This window comes from Hyaena hyaena, unplaced genomic scaffold (assembly GCF_003009895.1).
Source record: "Hyaena hyaena isolate Hyena2069 unplaced genomic scaffold, ASM300989v1 scaffold_341, whole genome shotgun sequence".
Taxonomy (NCBI): Eukaryota; Metazoa; Chordata; class Mammalia; order Carnivora; family Hyaenidae; genus Hyaena; species Hyaena hyaena.
In genome coordinates, this window is record NW_024080973.1 from 1,313,278 (window position 1) to 1,333,848 (window position 20,571).

Genomic DNA, 20,571 nt, shown 5'->3' on the forward strand with positions numbered 1-20,571 from the left:
TCTGCTAAGCTCTGCCGCCTCTGATAATCTCTTGCTGTTTGTAACTGTTGAAGGGCCAGATACTGATTTACGGGCAGTTACATCATTTCAAAAGGCACACGATTCCTCAGGCCCTCCTCCACTTGGGAAAAGAAATGTCCTCCAGGCAGGTGTCTGAGATTCAGTGTCCACATGCTCCAAGAGCACCCAGCGCATGATCAAGCAATAAAACTGAGTCACCTGTTATGTCACTACCAGTTCCCCACAGGTGCTTTTCAGATCCCACACACCTGCTGTGGCAGACGGCTATGGCTGCCAAAGTAAATCCCATGCCTGACGCTGACCCGCAGTTGGCCAATCAGAAGTCAGCACACCCTGGGCCCTGTCATTGCCTGTATTATCTGCAGAGAACATTGGCTCAGCACAGTCAACTGTCTGCCCAACGTGCCGCCATGGGGCTGGTCATCAGTCTGAGACTTCCTGTGTAGAAAGCCTTCAGGTCATGTCCAAGGCCTTCAGTCTGAAACGTCACACAAAACTATCTGTTCCGTGAGTACTGTGGATATAGGCTGTACCGTGGGTCAGTAAGATTTCACACATGAGCTCATTTTAATAACGGCTGTCTGCCATTCTCAAGGTCAGCTAATAAACTCAAGAATCATGAGTGAGGCAGAACAATTTTTTTTTCTTCTAAGGGACTGGCTGACACCCAGCAGGATACTTAGAATCCGTGGTTCCCTCACCCTAAATTCTTCCCTGCCACGTATCCACACACGTTTCCAAACACCCCCCGGGCGGGCAGTGGCCCTGCCCTGGCTGGGAACCAGTGCATCACATACACCATTGCTCCTCATTGTTCTGGCGGCACATGGTGTAGCAAGGAAACCCCTCCATATCAGCCGAGTAGAAGAGGGGCCCTCAGAGTTGCCACACTCCATCCGTGATATCTTGTAACTGCCTCCTGTGGTCCCCACAAAATTCTTGGACCTCTCCAGTCCTTCACTCTTCCGAAAGCCCTGTGGCTGGAGATTCATCTTAGGACAGAAAGACTGTTATGTGCAGGAAGGGGACTTCCTGTCTTTAACCTCTCCTAAGGATAAGGCAAGAGCACATGCATGTGCAGTTCAGCAAGAGAAGCTTGGGTTTTACATAAAGCGGAAATAATATCCCGACAATGTGAATCTGAGCAGGTTTCAGGAGAGAAGGCTTGTCCTGGGGCCCCTACACGACCTCCTCCTTGGCAATCTAGCTGAGAAGAGGCTCAGTAAAAACAGGTGGCTGTGCAGTTGCTTCTTTCCATAGCTGGCCCCAAACACATGTCCCGCCTGATATTTATAACGCGGTGTCTCCCCCAACCTCACTTGCCCACACCAGCCTCCCACCGGACCCACCGCCAGCCTCCTCTCCAGCTACTCTACCTCTCAACTCCTGGTCTTTGCTCTTGCTACACCGACCCCTGGTGAAATGATATAAATGGGTGTGAGTTCCGGGAGACCCCACTCTTTGGGAAATGCATCAAGTGCCTTGGGTCTTATCGTCTCAGAGTCAACCTCGCTGTGTTTCCCAAAGCAGGGTGCTTGTTCCTCTCTGCTGATAGTCAGGTCCTCCTCATCACGAGTTACAAAGTCCCAGGAGCAGGAATCATGTTTTATACGTCTCGCTGCACCAAAACCAGGACTCTGTAGAGAGGAGCTGCTCAACCAGTGCTTGCCGAATGAATAAACGAATGAATGAATGTATGCTTAGGCTGTGCCAGACACTTAACGCTAGAAAACAAAAACAACAAAAACCAGAATTTGTAAGTGGGGATTAATTTACATTTGAACTTCAAATTTAGAGGTGGCCAAAAGTTCAGCGTCTTGAGGAAAATCACCTGTTTTCTGATGCAGAGGTAAGCCTAATAACACATGCAGGTGTGGTGACCCACACACAGAGCTGTGCAGAGAACAGACGGCCGACACGGGCATCCACTTAACACCGGTGATAAATGTCATACCCTCGTCGCTGATAAATGTCACAACTTTAGAATCTCTGCTCCAAGCCACCCTTTTATCATTATGAAATGAAGATACTTACGATGAAACATCAGTTGCCAATTTATTTTTCTGCTGACTCCCCAGGGCAGTTTTGAGCAATTTGCCTTTTCTGGTTCCATCTCCGTAACTGAATGAAAGCCAGCCTTTGCCGGCGTTCTGAAAGACAGACTTAGCAACGTGGGAGCACGAATGGCGGAACAAACAAGCACAGATCCACCATCCAGGCATACGGTTGAAATAAGGAATTTCTTTTTTATTGGCTACTAAGTGTCCTAGCAAGTTTCTGACAGAAGCAGAGAGAGAAATCGGAAACAAATCCCTTACTGGGAACGTCTCCCTGCTTGCCCTAGTCCTGACTACAGCAACAACACATTGCTTAACAGTCAGAGCGCACCGCGTCATCTGTGGCGACAACGGGGTAAGCGAGAGGGCCGTTCCCAAGGAAGCAAAACATATGCAAGCAGGTCCCACACTCCACACCGAGTGTCCTGGCTGAGGACAGATGGAGGCTGCTAGGGCCGCAGGATTCTTCTCCTGGGCAGAGAGCCGGTTGTGACCTTCTGGTTTCCATCAGGGGGCCCCCACCCTTCCTCAAGCCCATAACTACCACCAATAAGGTTTTCTTCCAGTAAGTACTCTATTCCCCACTTTCAGAGCAATTACATGGTCTCCTTCTACAGCCACTGTAAGTAAGATGTGAACCACGTCCAAAAGGTGGCATTAAAATAGACCCTTATGGGAGATAAGATAGCAGAGAGAGAGAATGTCAGAGAGACAGCAGACATGGTGGTATTCTGTCTCCCCAGGAGGAATTAATATAAACCCATGTATCACCCTACATGATGGCCTCAAGGAAGCGCTGGTGGAAACTTAGACACTCACGTGCAGAGTCCTGCCGAGGAAACCACTCTCCACCTGCACAATGATTGGCTGAATCTGAAAGAACGCAGCCAGCTTCCTAGCGAAAACAGTATTATTTACAAAGTAAGAGAGAAAAACACCCTTTTGATATGCTTCATTGAAAGTGTGCCAATGTGATCTGCAGAATGCTTGGGAAGGGGTGAGAGAAGTCGGCTCAGGGACTCCGGGGAGATGGGGGGTGGGGAGGGGGCCATACGGTGGCTCGTGGCCATGAGGCACACTATTAGGGGGCTCAGCTTCCCCTCCATGGGGAGGCCAAGCCCTCCACCACACGGAGGAGAGTGTTATGAGCTCTACCCAGCGTTACCTGTGGCTTAAGGTCAGTTTAATTCTGGCACTGTGCCCGGAACAGGACTTCAGCACCTTGCCACACCTAACACGGATGATGCACAGATACCGGGAGGGACAGGCTCCCAGCCCACCTACTCTTTCCCCAAAAGGTGAGGTTCCTTTGCATGCTAAAATGTAGATATCAAATGATAGTGCAGGTTTCACAGACAACTGAAGCCCTGTTGCATTTGGAGGAACTGAGCCAAACCCAAGCAAAACAGATTTCTTTTCTTCCCAACCGCCCCTCCCCCACCCCCGCCAACAAATTATCTCTTTTTTTTCCCCCCAAAGTCATAAAAGGCACAAACAGGTAGCAAGAAGGCGTGGATGAAGTGTCTCCCGCCAAGCGCTCTCTTTTGGCCCTCGTCACTGAACTTTCGTCCATTCAGGTGATGACCGTGGGGCCCCTCCGGCCGGTTCTCTCATGAATCTGGGAGATTTTCAGCGCAATGGCTATGAGAGGGCTCAGCACCGCCTGGAAAGGGAGGAAAAGCAGACTATGAACAACGCACCTCAGTCACAGGAGGCCGTTGGGATTGGGTTCTGTCGCAAGCATCTGGGTTCAAGTACAATTTGCGGCTTGTAGGCAGAGTCACGGCTGGCGGGATACCTTGTTCCTCTTCCATAAGAGGAGAGTGGAGGGGGTATGACAGGGGCACAGGGGGAGGAGAGGGTCTCCAGAGTCTTCTCCGAGCTCCCCCAAAATGCTGATCTCAGGAACCTGCCAACCCAGCTCCCAGAACACTGGGGCATTTCTTGAATGGAGCTTTGTGAATTAAGAAGTTCAGAAAACACCACAGTCTTCCTCTATGACATTCCCCATCCTTGACACCACGGACCCCCCAGGAAACACGTATGCACACCAGAACTTGAGGACAAACATTCATTCTCCAGCCTCAGACCATAGGCCTGAAGAGCCTACTATCTTGATGCTTCAAGAGAAGACAGACCAATCCATCGGCCAGTGTTGCAGAAAGAACTGCTCATTTCTTCCCACCAAATAACACGGTGGCTCACGAGGCTCCTCAAAGTCCCCTAGAAGGAGGGTGGTTTAGAGACCTAAGCGATAGATTCGCAGAAAGGCAAAGGACAAGGAGAGGAGAATTCTTTCTCAGCCTCTAGCTGCTGATCAGGTCACAGGAGTCAGGCGCTGTTTCCCAGAGCACGGGACATGCACACACACACAGACGATGCGGGAGGTTATTTCAGACGGTTCACGGACACGGCGTTACCTACGAAAGGTGAGAAAGTTACTCCGTTTTCCGTTCATCTTCAATCCTCCTAATTTCGTCAAGGGGAAATTCTGTTCGCTGCCAATCTTTCATAGAGTAACCAAAACAGAGCGTGCCTCAGGCAAGCATTTCCTAGATAGAAGGTAGTATCACTGCAGGTTTTACTGAGTTCATTTCTGTGATGAGCTTTTATTTATCAAGGGACACTGGGTTGTTGTGTTTTCTCATGTAGATGGAAACTTTCTATAATAAATAAGTATTGAAGTGAAAACCCAGTAAGTCCATTTCAGGACAAACACCACTACAAGGATACTGATGAAAGACACGTTTGGGAAATGCTGGCTTAGGGAACAAAGCCACCGTGTCACTTGTGGAGGGAGGGGAGGATTCTGCTACTTGCAACCCTCACCTCTTCCTGACAAACAGAGGGATGAAGGGAATGTACGTGTTCTAATTGGACAAAAGCACAAGCAAATGCCCGGGGTCCAAGGACAAGTACAAGAGCCCAGTGTGTCCTGAGTGGAGTACAGACACAGGGTAGTCCTGAATCACATGTGGGCGAGCCCTGTTTGATTTTTTTAATGCTTTATTCTATTTTTGAGAGAGACAGAGTGCGAGCAGGGGAGGGGCAGGCAGAGAGGGAGACACAGAATCCGAAGTAGGCTCCAGACTCTGAGCTGTCAGCACAGAGCCCATTGCAGGGCTTGAACTCACGAATGGGGAGATCATGACCTGAGCTGAAGTTCGATGCTTAACCAACTGAGCCATTCAGGTGCCCTGTAAGCAAGCCTTGTTTAGAGGGGTCTAAATGCCAGGGCAAAGGGTAGGGATTTAATTCATTAGGGCAAGGGGAGATGTAGTTTTCTGAGTTAAAGGTGACACGATCAGCCCTGGGCTTTGGAAAGACTGTTCTAGAAGCAAGTCTAGTATTTAACACACTTATGGCTAACTGCATGAAGTCATCTTACTTATGAAGAATACTGGACGGAGAAGCTCAGATATAATCTTACAAGTTAGAAGGGAGATGAAAACCTTAAGTAGACACAGCCATTCCACAAGGGCGCAAGCACTTCTGTCTGGTTCCGCAGCCGCGAACGTGACATACAGAGACAGAAGCTTTTATTTTCTTTTAGTAACCCAACTGGTGCCCAGAAAAATTTGCTACTAGCACATTTTGTGAGGCCAGATTCCATGTGATGCCCGTACAGTGGCATCTGGATTCCGGGGAGCCCAGTACCCACTTTGTACAGAAATCAGATTATTAGCTTTTGGCCTCCTTCCTGTCTTCTCTTCCCTCTCCCCATGCTCCCGGCTTCATTTGTTGTTGCTGTTATCTAACTCTTCATTAACACCTATGAAAGAGGTTAAATGAAGACAGAGAACAAGAATGAAAACTCAATCACTTTAACTGAGGTCCTGGAGGGTAAGTAAAGATAAACTTTATTTTTTTTTTAAAGCTTTTATTTAAATTCCAGTTAGTCAACATACAGCGTCATATTAATTTCAGGTGTACAATATTGTGATTCAACACGTCCGTACATCACCCGGGGCCCATCACAATAAGTGCCCTCCTTAATCTTCACTGTCTGTTTCACCCCTCCCCCCACCCACCTCTCCTCTGGGGACCATCAATTTGTCCTCTAGTTAACAGTCTGTTTCTTGGCTTGTTTCTTTCTCTCTTTCTTTAATTCCACTTGCTCCTTTGTTTTGTTTCTTAAATTCCATATATAAGTGAAATCATATGGTATTTGTCTTTCTCTGATTGACTTATTTCACTTAGTCTAAGACTCTCTAGCTCCATTCATGTTGCACATGGCAGGATTTCATTCTTTTCTATGCTGGGTAATGTTCTGTTGTGCATTTTTTTTTCTCTCAGATTTAGGGTTAGGATTAGGGCCAATATCCCATCTATTTAACAAAATGCAGTGAAATGGAACTTGACACTTCAAGAACTAAAAAAGTAAGACGTATTTTATTTCACATCATTGTGAGCTTCGAGATCAAAGACTTTCAACTCCAAGTCCTTAAGTGATGGTATCTACTGGCAAGACAATAGGGAAAGCACAGTTTTAACTGATGCTGTAAACACTGCAACATTTTCTGGACTGATTTCCATTGAACTGGTAGATAAACAAGCCTAAGCTTTCTGTTTCTGTAAAACATCCTGAATGAGGTCACCAGCCCAGGACCTGTGACCAGTATATCACTTTTGAATATTGTCACCTACTTGAGCCTCTAGCCATTGGTTTACGTGCTTATCAGGAATCGGTTAAGTTTGTTCCTAAATATGTTAACATCTGTTAGACTTGTTGTTCAGAATATGCAATTATTAAACTATATGTAAACCAGTGAGATGTGAGTATATGTAAGATTTCCTTCTATTAAAATTAAGTTGAATGTTTAGGAAAGAATTAGGTAATGACAATGAGCTAACGCTGTAAAATTAATGTGAGTGAGATACAGTGAAATAATGGGGAAGGATAAAAAATGTACAAAGGTCAAGATAGGGTATTATGCTAAGAGAAATAAGCCAGTCAGAGAGAAACAGATATCATATGATTTCACTCATATGCGGAATTTGAAAAACACAACAGATAACATAGAGGAAGGGAAGAAAAAATAAGATAAAAACAGAAAGGGAGGCAAACCCTAAGTGATTCTTTTAAAAACTTTTTTTTTGTTTGTTTATTTTATTTTTGAGAGAGAGAGCATGAGCGGGGGAGGAGCAGAGAGGGAGACACACAGAATCCGAAGCAGGCTCCAGGCTCTGAGCTGTCAGCACAGAGCCCAACGTGGGGGCTTGAACTCACTAATGGCGAGATCATGACCTGAGCTGTAGTCAGATGCCTAACCGACTCAGCCACCCAGGAGCCTCACCTAAGAGACTCTTAAATACAGAGAACAAACTGAGGGTTGCTTGAGGGGAGTTGGGTGGGGGGGATGGGTGAAATGGGTGATGGGCACTTTAGGGGATGAGCACTGGGTTTCATATGTAATAGATGAATCACTGGGTTCTACTCCTGAAGCCAAGATTACACTGTAATCTTGTAAACACTTTCTTCAGATGGCTTCCCAAGTGTCTCTAAATTCCCACTAGCTATAAAGACATTAAAAGTGAACGTTACTGATGAATAATGAGGGGGAATCTTTTTAATAAAGATAATCACACCACCAAACAGTGTGCTCATATTCAAAGAAAAGGTCTTGGGTCAATATTAAAAGACTGACAAATAAATATATATTTATATGTTTTGTGCCAAAAATACAATGGTCAAGATATGCACTTAGTTACCTCTTTTTAACTCTTTCTAGATTCACGAACCAAGCACTTGTCCCTTGCTCTGATCATGTCAGAGAAAAAGGCTTCAGTGGTACTTATGCATCATGAAAGGAAAGGAACACAGTTTTGTAGACTCCTATAAGGAAGACCTTGAACACGGGGGCTCCCATCTGGAGCAGAGAGCTCCAGGCCAACACGGCACAGAAGCTGTGGACCATGAAGGTTTGGGAAGGAGGACATGAGTGACGCTCACCACGGACTGAACACTAGGGAGGTCTTTGATCCACTTTCCAGCAACCTAGAAAGTCTTCGGACGTTTGTATGACCCTACAGAGTTCTGGAACAGGCCCTCCCTAAAAATGCCCAAGATTAAAATCTTTGCCAACCTTGTAGAATAGAAGCTTCAAGTCATAAATTAAGGATCATAAAAGCAATGTCTTTTTTTCTTGCCTGAGTGTATAAAGTAAACATACAGGTACTAGAATAATTGCCCACGCCATGCAGGCAGGAATTTTGTTTAACTCGGGGCTTTTGAAAGGTGCTTTCTACTTAGGAGGCATTCAATGGATATCAGTTGAATAAATGAATGCTATATTAGCTTGATAAAAAGAAGATGATGAGGTAGACAGAGATTTCTAGGGCCATAAATGCAGAGTGCTCTGGGCAAGTGGGAGGGTCAATGGAAGTTTGTTGGCATGGTTTTCTTCAGAAATCACAGCGTTTATACATGTGAATCCCAAACACTTTTATCATCCACCATGCACCATGGAAAAGAGTGAGGGGAGATTAATTTTCCCGAGGCAATGGGGAAGGCCCTCAGAATGAGGAGTGAGCCAAGGAGTTAAAAATCAGAAGCCTGGGGAAGTGAGATTTCCAAGATGGAACTAGAAGCACAGAGCATGAGAAGCAGAGAGGAACACGGGCTTTGAGTTTTTCTTGTCACAGATGAGGAAACAGAGAGGAGCCAGGTTGGGCGCAGGGTCACATGTCTGTTTGGTGGCTGAGCGAAGAACACAGTGATGCCTCCTTGACTGCTCCTTCCAATCCATCCCCAATACAAGGAATCACAAGAAAGACAGATGGGATCAAAGGAGTGAAGGGGGACAGATGATGGAACAGTGGGATCAATACCCACGGCACCAGACAAGTCCTAGTGCAGGTGAGCGGTCAGACGAGATGGGCCAGCCATCTGCACCGACCAAGAGGAGGAGGGACAGCGGGAAGAAGAGTCTTTCCGGTTACGTGAACGCGTTAGAAGGTCCAAGATGACTCTTCGTGAATGGAAGGAATAAACAAATATAGACTTTCATCCATGAGGAAGAAAACATCCTTTTTTCTACGAAGTGCTTGACATAGTTTTTCTATGCTCAAGGGCGGGAAAGAGTGAGTGCCTCTCTTGCTGCAAATGGAGTCGGCAATGTATGCATCCAACAGCACTCTCAGTGGGGCTCCAGTGTCTTTCCTTCATCTTGGAGGACTGTCTGGTTAATAAGCCAACCAGGCTGAACAGAGAACCAGAGCCTGTCTCTATTTAAAATGTTCAGATTGTTTATCATAGGTTTTAACTGCACTGGTTTTAATTTCTTTAAGTATATTTATTTATTTTGAGAAAGAGAAAGAGAGAGGGAAAGCACTTCATGAGTAGGGGAGAGGCAGGGAGAGAAAGGGACAGAGAGAATCCCAAGCAGGCTCCATGCTGTCAGCCCAGAACCCGACTCGGGGCTTGACCCCACAAACCCATGAGATCAGGACCTGAGCTGAAACCTAAAGTCACATGCTTAGCAGGCTGAGCCACCCAGGCATCCGGGCATTGATGCTGATTTTTAAAATTATTGCATTGATATATTTATTTTGATTGCTGAGTTTTTGTGCCTCTTTAAATTTTGCATCTCGCTAACCTCACCCTAAGCCCAGGCCTGTATTAGGTTTTAACCTGTTCATACTCTCTGGAAGGACGGACAGAGTTTTTCCTTGCACTTTTCCTTGAATCCTCACCTCCTCGATGTTGCTGTGGTGGCGGTGTTGATCCACGTGCATGTAAATTGGGGCCATAAAAACAAACCCCTAAATAACTGAACTTCTTACACTGACTGACAGTAGACAGGAGAGGTGTAAATGATCTGAATGTCGCCAGACTCAAAGTAAATACTGAACTGATATATTTTTTTTTTTTTGAGAAAAACAAAAGCTTAACTAGAAACACCATCACTTATTAAGTCAAATTTGTCAGAATTTGTGGAGGGAGCCCAGCGCTGGGCTGGTCTTGAAGGAGGAGTGTGTTTCGGTGGTCAGGGAGCTGCGGGTGTGGGGAGGACCACAGTGGGTAACGGCACTTATTCCAGTGCCTGGTTCCGGGCAGGTCATACCACCCGGGAGAACGCAGCTCACTCACCACCAGAAGATACAGACCCTCTAGAGTCAGTAAGGTAGGAATTTATACCAAACTCCACTTTCACCTGATTCTTAGGGCCTGCCTGGATCTCCGCTCCTGCTGGTCTGCCCACCCGCATCTCGTGATTTCATGCCAACATTGGGTTTCAGTCCACATGCTGTTGGTTCGGTTTAGGCAGTGGATCTCAAAACTGAGCGTGCATCAGAATCCCCGGGGGGTGGGGGGTGGGTGTGGAAGCACAGGCTGCTGGTCCCCTCCCCGAGTTCCTGATCCAGGAGGTGTGGGGTAGGGCCCAAGAACGTGCTTTCTAACAAGTTGCAGGGAATGCTGACACTCAGGTGCAGGGACTGCCCTTTGCCAGCCACTGCTCTATGGTGCTGATTACTAGGCCTGCCTAATTCTTTGTTCCAGCTCAAGGCTCGGTTTTCTTTTCTTCTTCTTTTTTTTCATGATTTTATTTATTTATTTTTTTAGAGAGAGAGCACAAGTATGGAAGAGGGGCAGGGGAGGGAGAGAGAGAATCTCAAGCAGGCTCCATGCTCAGGGCAGAGACCGACATGGGGCTCAATCCCAAGACCCTTGGATCATGACTTAAACTGAAATCAAGAGTCAGATGTTCAACCAACTGAGCCACCCCGGTGCCCCTCAAGGTTGGGTTTTCTTGTTCACGTCACACAATTCCACACTCTGCCACAGCTGACCAGACCAAGATGGGGTCCCTGACCCACAGGCGGCCATCAAAGGCTGGTCAGCCACCTGCCAGATAACCGAGGACAACACATAACCCAGCTGATCAGGCTCTTTCACTCAGGGATTAAACTGATAGGTAATGAAAGAATGAAGTGGTTAACACTGGGAGCGAAATTAACCCTGAGGTTATAATAATTAGCCACGAGGGTGCCACGGTAACCCAGGGTTAGGCCAAAGCAGGGACTTGGAGAAAGACGACAAAGAATTGTAAGAAGGCAGAAAGAAACTAGGAAAAATAAAGATTGAAGAGAGCACAGGGAAACAAAGAGTTGGCAGAAAGGGAAAAAATGGTGACTCCCAATAATCTCTAAAGGAAAGATCCATTAACTCCGGCCAGGGAGGCCTGGATGTATAACTTTGCTCAAGGTCTGGCCTTCGGGACCTGGCCCTATGACAGGACCCACCCTTGGATTTCTTGAGGTAACCTTAGTCTCTTCGCGCTCTGAAATAGATCAAACTTTCAAAACAAATGAAAACAAAATCACTTTGATCTAGTAAACTCACCCCAATCATGTTTTCCTTGGATCATTTTGAGGGACTGTCATTGCCCAGCTTTCTACCACCAGCGAGAAAAAGCTTTTGTTCCCCATTATAAAACAAAACTTCTGGCAAACCAAAATTAATGTCCTCACCAGACCAGCTCATGGCCGCCATGGCATATCCCACTAATCTCTCCAGCGGCTGGGCCAGAAGTGCTCTTGGGTGAGCCTTTCTCTCCCACATGCAAGCAGCTGACAACCCCACGGATCATATATTCGCAAGGGGCCGCCAACCACCCACTCCCCTCTCATCCACTGCTCCCTCCTCTGCCAGCCCCAGCTTGCAGGGGTCTGCTCATGTTCTCAGCCTCACCATCAGAACTTCTCGGACCAGACTTGTTCGTCTGATGCCTTGGGGTAAGTCTCGGGTGAACTTTCCAAGGCCATTCTCAGCCCCTCTTGGCAGGGCGGTTAGGCTCTGCATGGCTGGGTCTCACTCTCTCCGGTGGGCAGACTTACAGTCTCCAAGATGTCAGGCTCAGATCCCTGGAGTGTATAAATGTGACCTTATTTGGGGTGGGGGAAAGGTTCTTTGCAGATATGATCAGGTTAAAGATCTTGAGATGAAATTTTCCAGCTGGGCCCTAAAGGCAATCACAGCTGTCCTCAAGAGAGAGAGTCGGTGGGAGATCTCACACAGGCACTCAGAGGAGCTGAGAGAAGAGGAAGCCTGAGGTAGAGGTGATATCGTCAGTGTGACATGGTGACCGCAGAATGCCAGCCTCCTGGACAGGGAGAGACCCATTTCTATTGCTTCAAGACACCGGGTCTGTGGGACTAAGTTACGGCAGCCACAGGAAATGACAATGCCCTTCCTTTCCAGGAGCCGCTCCTGGTCTCACACCTTTGCAGCTCTGAAACTGTGACCCCTGAGCCTGAGGCAGCCCACCCCCCCCCCTTCTTTCTCCACAGCTGCCTGTGCTGAGTTCAGAACCACGCTACAATCTCACCCACCCCTCGAGGCTGCCTTCCTGAGACCTTCCAATGACCCCACCCCACCCCGGGAGGCTCCCCCCATTCTCCAGAATGTTCACTTGCTTCTCGGCTGATTCCTTTCATTTCTTGCTTTACAGGAATTTGTAGAGTTGTTTTTCCTGCTCTCTCTTCCTCTACACACTTCAGTTAAATTCTAAGTTGCTAGAAGGCAAAGCTTTTCTTACTGTCTGTTTTCCTCATGGTTTGTGTCTTGCCCATTAGAAATGCTAAAAAAAAAATGGAGGGTTTGGGAAATGATGTAATCAGGTGAACTTTCCAGCATTTAATGTGTGGGTGATCTGAGAAACCTTGTGCTTGGTATCCTTCACCAGGAAGAGACAAAACTGTCCATCCATTTCCCCATAGCTTCCTCTACAATCCAAAGGAGAGTCCAGGCTTCATGGTTCTTTCTTTTAAAAAAATTTTTTTAAATGTTTTATTTATTTCTAGGAGAGGGAGAGAGAGCATGAGCAGGGGAGGGTCAGAGAGAGAGGGAGTCACAGACTGAAACAGGCTCCAGGCTCTGAGCTGGCAGTCAGCACAGAGCCCAACGCGGGGCTCGAACCCACGAACCGCGAGACCATGACCTAAGCGAAAGCCGGACGCTTAACCGACTAAGCCACCCAGGCGCCCCTGAAATAGACTCTTTTCCCATGTGTCCCCCCAGTGTACAGTTTCTCATCGAACTGGGTTTCCTGGTGCCCAGCCAACTGGAAACTGTCTTTCAAGACTGGAGCACACACCTGACAGGGGCTGACCTTCTGGGGAGAAAGACTTGCCTTGGATGTCCTGACAGGTGACACTCCTTCTACAGAAACATTCTGCTCAGATGCCTCGTCATCCTCTGCTCCATGCTGACAACCTGAAAGCAGGAAATGCTGGTGAAGTGCACAGTGACGTCCATGGGAAGGCGGCCGCTACACAAGTGTGTGTCTAACAAACCCAGACATGAGTCCATGAGATTGTATGTAGGACAAGGGGTTCAAGTTCAGGNAGCAGGGGAGGGACAGAGAGAGAGGGAGACACAGAATCCGAAGCAGGCTCCAGGCTCTGAGCGGTCAGCATAGAGCCTGATGTGGGGCTCAAACCCACAAACTGTGAGATCATGACCTGAGCTGAAGTAGGATGCTTAACAAACTGACCCACCCAGGCACCCCCTGACTTCATGTTTCTTAAGCCAGGAACCCCTCTTTGCTTGGGAAGAGTTAACAGGTTCTTGAGGGATTCTAATTAGCACTACCTACCAAGATGGTGCTAGTGCTAGGGTGAAGGCGTCACCATCCAAACTTGAAAGGAAAAGAAAACTGTCCAATCCGGGAAAACAGTAAAGGGAAAGGACTCTGCGTTCTGGAAATGGTGGGAATGTGAGCCCCACTGGGTGCAATGACGCTGAGGAGGGCTATGGGCAGTGGCAAGGACCGCTGGAGCAAAGCGCCTGTGCCCTTGCCCAGAGCAGTGCCTCAGCCAGATGGTGGGGACACCACACAGACACGGTGTCACAAAACAGCAGAGAGCACCGCCAGCCACAAAAACTTGCACTCTCCCCAGGAAAGCACGCACCCTCTCCATGCCTCCGTCCCTTCTCTGTGCTCTTAGATGCTTCGGAAAAGGGAGGGAGCCTCAAATGGCCATTTGAGTATATGGGACTCTTATACTCAACTCTGTGAAGCTACTGAGTTTCCTGCTAACTCAGAGAGGGGTGACCAAGTTAGAGATTGTGCGTTCTGCACAACACAGAAGTGTAACATTCCTTGCATCTCAGGAGTCGCGGAGCAAGCCATACCTGTTAAGATTATAAACTTGGAGTCATCCTCTGACTTGTTTCCAAAACATCCCAGCATTGGAAAAGTTTTTGATTTCAGTGCCTTTAAATCCCGAACACTCATGGGGTGCCTGGGGGGCTCAGTCGCTTAAGCCTCTGACACTTGATTTCAACTCAGGTCATGATCTCACGGCTCTTGGATTCTGTGCTCACAGCACAGAGCCTGCTTGGGATTCTCTCTCTCTCCCTCTCTCTCTGCCCCTCCCTTGCTTATGTACACACTCTGTCTCTCAAAATAAATAAATAAACATTAAAAAAATCCAGAATACACAATGTAACAGAGAGTCAAGGACAGAGGTCTGTAACCCTCAAGGCCACTTTAAAAGGGCTCCTGCCCAAAGGGTAAGTGGGGTTGGGAATCCATCCCAAGCCCATCTCAGAAGATGGCAAGGGCCACACATCTTCCCAGGGGAAGGGGTGCCTTTGTCTTCCCACAAAGATGCCATCCACCAGCCTCTTCATCCTGCCCACTCTCACAGGTGGTTTCTCCAGTTCCCACAAGGGTGCCCTATAAGACGCCACCTGGGTTACAATCGCCCAGATTTCAGGTAAGAAGGATGACTGGCTATTTTATTTTATTTTATTATTTTTTTAATGTTTTTATTTATTTCTAGGAGAGAGAGAGAGACAGCGTGAGCAGGGGAGGGTCAGAGAGAGAGGGAGACACAGACTCTGAAACAGGCTCCAGGCTCTGAGCTGGCAGTCAGCACAGAGCCCGACGCGGGGCTCGAACCCACGAACCGCGAGATCATGACCCAAGCGAAAGTCGGACGCTTAACCGACTAAGCCACCCAGGCGCCCCAATGACTGGCTATTTTAAACCCATTTGGGAAGCATCTAGAATAGGAATTATCCCCGAAAACAAAATCAAATATGCTTTTGCAGATAAAAATTAAGCAAAAATGCCAAACGCTGCAAACGTTCTGCTCTTTATTATAATCCATACCACGAGGACCGTGACTTTAATTCCTCTTTCGTGCAACACATCTACCTGTCTTGATCCACAACAGAACTAAAATTAGCCAAAATGGAGACTGTGAAAAATGACTACATAATTCTGAATTCTGAGCCCCACACCCAGGGGACCATCCATCTTGTCAGTATCAGGAGCCAGGTCTCTGTAGAATCTCTCTTCTGAGAGAGAGAGCAAGCCTCCCCAAGATAGATGCTGATGAAACACTCCCAAAGAATGCAAGCAAGAAATAAAGCAGCACTTTGAGACCGCAGTGACAAGCTTGGCTAGAAACCACAGTGACCAGGCAGGCCCAATCTCCTCCACCACTCTCTCCACTCCCGCCATTGATTTGGGACTTGAGGAGGTGAAAGGCAGCCCCTAGGATACAGACCCAAAGTAAAACAGAAGAGTCACAAAGATGATTTTATTTGTTCAAATGTGAGCTCCATTTGGCTCCATACTCAGAAGTATCCTGTGGAGATGGGGGGCGGGGGGAGAAAGCAACACCAGTGACAGGCAACAGACAGAGTCTCGTTGCTCTGTCATTGTCCTGTGGTGCAAACGCAAACCAAGCTGTAAGATGTGACAGCTTACGTTTCATAGAACTGCCCCCTCTGCCACTCCTTCCCTCTTCTCTCCCTTTATATCCTCCTTTCTGTCACCAAAAACATTGTGAGAGGATGGGAAATGACTAATTGGTTCAGATCGCCATGATGTCTGCCCACCCTCCTCAAGGGTCTCTACTGTGTCTTCCACATTTCTCTTCATGGGTATAGTCACAACAGACTTCAATGGTTTCCTTGAAGTGGAACACATTTACAAATGTGAACACATTTACAGTTGCCCACCCGACTATTACCACTCACAGAATTGTCAGCAGAAATCCAACCACATGATTGAAAGCAGGGTTAAAAAAAAAGAACCACTGGGGTGACTGGGTGGCTTAGTTGGTTGAGCGTCCAACTTTCGCTTAGGTCATGATCTCGCGGTTCGTGGGTTCGGGCCCCGCGTCGGGCTCTGTGCTGACTGCCAGCTCAGAGCCTGGAGCCTGTTTCGGTCTGTGACTCCCTCTCTCTCTGACCCTCCCCTGCTCACGCTGTCTCTCTCTCTCTCCTAGAAATAAATAAAAATATTAAAAAAAAAAAAAAAGAACCACTGTCCCATTGGTGTTGCTCAAAGGACTCTCCTTGTAAGCATTCGCCTCCTCTTTTTACTTCTGCTCCAACCACTTCTGAAAGCCAAGGTCTAGGTAATCAATCACTCTTTAAAACAATAATGGTTGGAACAATAATGGGATTCAGCATGGCTTTCCACATATGGATCCCAGGAAGTGTTACTCCTTATGGATGCATTCAACGTTTCCAAAGAAACCTCCCAGAGGTTGGTCAGAAGACTATTACCTGAGGATGAGGGAAGAATCACCGAGGATGCTGTTAGGGGCTCCTGTCATGGCGACCCCATTTTGGTGAATCTGGGGACCAATCAGAGAGTGTGTAGTCCTGACAAGCTGCTGGAGTGATTCTGATGCATACCCAGGTCTGAAAACCATGTTTAACAAAGTGTCAGGCTACTCAGTCTACAAGGAGCAGTATGGAAGAGCAGTTACAAGCAGGGACTCTGAACCCAAAGTGCCTGGCCCTACCCCCTGTGAGCTATGCGACCTTGGGTAACCTCCATGAGCCTTAATCCTCCTTACTCAGAATAGGGGGCCCTGACCTCAAAGAGCAGCTGTGAGGATGAAATGAGCTAATGAACAGGAAACACTCAAAACAAGCATGGCACCCAGTGGGGGTGGGGCTGTGTAAGCAGTGCTGTCATCCTACAAACTAGTAACTGAACAGGGCTAACACTAGAGCACCTTCAAAGCCAGCCCCAAGGCTATATTGAGGCATGCAAAGTGGAGGTTGATGGCCATCCAGTCTGCTCTGTTATCTCTTGATTTTTACTGGCACAAAATTTGTATATACATTAAAAAAATACTGTATATGTGTGTGTGTATATATATATATATTAATATTTATGTACAGTAAAACCTTGGTTTGTGAATCTAATTCATTCCAGAAACATGGTTTCAATCCAAAACACTTATATTATCGAAGTGAATTTCAAGAACCATTGGCTCAGTTGTGATCGATCATTTGATGTTCACCGTCACGTACTTGCGTTGCAAGATATCGCTCATTTATCAAGTTAAAATTTATTAGAAATGTTTGCCTGTCTCACAGAACACTCACAGAACAAGTTACCTGCAATCCAGGGTTTTACTGAATACATAAAATGTGAATTGAATGCCTTTAGATGCCATGCCACTTCTAACTAGCAACTTCCCTCTGTTTTCTGCCTGGCTGTCCTATTTACATTGGTGAGTTATCCAAAGACACACACTGGTGAGCGTGTCTTCACATGGAGAAGAGACCTATGGATATATCGCCAGAAAGCTCCAAACTGTACTTCATGGTGTCCTCAAGCCAGATCTTATACCCTCTCCAGCCTGGAAGAGCCCCTGAGTTTTAGGGCTACACAGACCAGGGCCCAGTATAGAACCTATACCAGGACTATGGGGCACCTCTGAAGAGCAGTGGTTCATAGATATGGGTAGTCACGCATTTTCCCTCAGGGTGCCCTGCAGGATCATGAAACCCAGCCAGCTGGGAACCCCACCTGGCTGCCCATATCTCCTCACATGTGACGTAATCACTGGACTTTGAAATTTGGTTTGTGTAACAGAATCTGAGTGTATTCACATACTGGTTCACATCCATCCAAACAAGTTCACATTTATATGCTTTGAAAAGATTAGTTAACAAATATTTGGTTCCAAAGCCCTTATAGGTCTAGGCTCAGAAAGGCTATTCAAAATAGTAAGCGTAAGCTCCCTTTCTTTCCTGGCATTAGTTGGTCACTTTGGTAGCCATTTGTGTCACACACCAATACCGGTGGCTCCTCTCTTCCCTGACACAGAAGGCTGAGCTTCCAGGTCCTTCTATGGCCAGGTGGGGCCTTTAGACAATTCCGAGCCATTGCTTTAAAACTGGAGAAGATGTGGTCGCTTTCAGCCAAAGCTCTTTTGATTACAGTAACCAGCCATGTTCCAGATGCCCAGACCCTAAAGGACAAACAACGTGGAGCAGAGCATCCAATAGAGTTGTGGGAAATACACACTGTGAATAAGAGCTAAACTTCATTTTCACTGAGAGTTTTGAGTTGTTGGTTGCCATGACATTATCTAGGTCATTTTGACTTATAAAAACACTAGTCACTAATAGGAAGTGAGAAATGCATTTCAAAAACAGCTTCCAAATAAGATGGTAGGAAGAAAAAGAATATGCCTTGGAAATTCTATGCTGCTGAACCATCTTTGGCTTTTAGGTGTGGGGCCATCTTTATTATACTTGATATTTTGAAGCCAATTAGAAAGATAAGAATGAGGTAGTAGTTTTAAAACACTCTGAAATTCTGCCCATTAAGAGGTAGGGGTCTACGGGCTCTGGGTGGCTCATTTAAGCATCTGCCTCTTGATTTAGGCTCATGTCATAATCTCAAGGTTCATGAAATCGAGCCCCATCTGCTAGTGATTCTCTGTCTCCCTCTCTCTCTCTCTGCTCATCCTTGACTCATACACACACACTCTCTCTCTCTCTCAAAAATAAATAAACACTTTTTAAAAAGAGGTAGGATTCTAGTCCCTCTTCCCTTGAAACTTGGCAAGCTTGCTCAACCAATAGAGTGACTTTTAAGGCTGGGTCACAGAAGGCCCTCCAGCTTCCCCATAGTGGCCCATGACCTGTGTGTACAAGTCTGGCCAAAAGATGAAGAAGCCTCCAGAAGATTCCAGATTCCAGCCATGTGAGTCCCTCTCTATCCCTCTAGTCTTCCCATGGAAGACGCCAGACATCAGGGAGCAGGGGAGTGAGGAATCCTATTCTGCCATGTCCGAATTCTTGACCGTGAGCATGCTCAAATCATTGCCGTAGTGTGCCGCAGGGGCCGGGGAGTGGTTAAGCATTAATAGCTGACCGGAGCAAAAGGTAAGAAGTCTCAACAGTGCTGCAGGCCGCTACACTGCTTGACTATTCGTTAGGTCGGAAAGGAAACCCAGGCTTAAGTGAAATGGGAGACCACACAGTATGTTGGGTGAATGCATCATTTGGTCGGGCTTGGGTTTATTCCATCTCCAGCACTTAGTAGACAAGTTGCTTGGTCTCTCTAAGCCTCATTTCTGAAGCTGGGATGCTAATGACAGGTCCTGATTCACAGGGTTGCTGTGAACATGAAATGAGAGACAATGCGGCCTTCGTAGCACCTCCAGCCCTGCATTCAGGGCTCTGTCACCGAAAGCTACCAGGAGGCCTCACCTGCTAAATCGGCAGCTTGCACATATGAACATCAAGTCCATGCCTACTCTTGCCTCAGCAGCCTGGGTTTAGGTCACAGGCACCAGAATGACCTCCATGGCAAGATGGAGACAACTTCCTGGCTTCGCCGAAATCTCAGGGGGAAGGAATCCTTCCTTTTGCCCTCATCCACAGATCGTGCCTTGGGTTCTTAACTTTTGATTCTTTGGTGATTTTTTTAAAAATATTTTTTATTTATTTCTAGGAGAGGGAGAGAGAGAGACAGCATGAGCAGGGGAGGGTCAGAGCGAGAGGGAGATACAGACTCTGAAATAGGCTCCAGGCTCTGAGCTGGCAGTCAGCACAGAGCCCGACGTGGGGCCCAAACCCACGAACCACGAGATCATGACCTAAGCAAAAGTCGGACGCTTAACTGACTAAGCCACCCAGGCGTCCCTCTTTGGTGATTTTTAAAAGCCGACACTGAGGACCCACTATGTGCCAACCACGACTCCAATTCATGTGTTGAGTGAATCTTCATAAAGGCCTAGGAAGTAGGTGGTATTTTCCACATTTTACAGATGAGGAAACTGAGGGACAGCCTCCCTCCAAGAGTTAGTAATACTCTTTAGGAGCTTAAAGGACTCTCTTTTGATGCTTGTCTGCAAAATTTTTATCACAAATAGATGACTTAAAAATGCATGTAACCAGGGGCGCGTGGGTGGCTTAGTCGGTTAAGCGTCCGACTTTCGCTTAGGTCATGATCCCGCGGTTCGTGGGTTCGAGCCCCGCGTCAGGCTCTGTGCTGACTGCCAGCTCAGAGCCTGGAGCCTGTTTCACAGTCTGTGTCTCTCTCTCTCTCTGACCCTCCCCTGTTCACGCTGTCTCTCTCTCCTAGAAATAAATAAAAATAAAAAAAAAATGCATGTAACCAAATGCTTTTCTGTACCCATTTTGTTACTACTTTCTCACTTAATTGCCCTTGTGATAGTAGTCTGCATTACTGCATGCCCCAGCATATAATTG

At 47.1% G+C, this 20,571-nt stretch overlaps 1 protein-coding gene across 1 annotated transcript in view; it reads right to left on the reverse strand.

Annotated features, from left to right (window-relative positions):
- Positions 1 to 2,057: 2,057 nt before the first annotated feature.
- The window catches only part of PGM5 (phosphoglucomutase 5), a 193,063-nt gene continuing 174,549 nt past the window's right edge, over positions 2,058 to 20,571 (reverse strand). Inside the window, exon 11 of the mRNA XM_039249521.1 lies at positions 2,058 to 3,741. Coding sequence (XP_039105452.1) covers positions 3,652 to 3,741 — 90 coding nt within the window. The 3' untranslated portion in view covers positions 2,058 to 3,651. The remainder of the gene's footprint in view (positions 3,742 to 20,571) is intronic.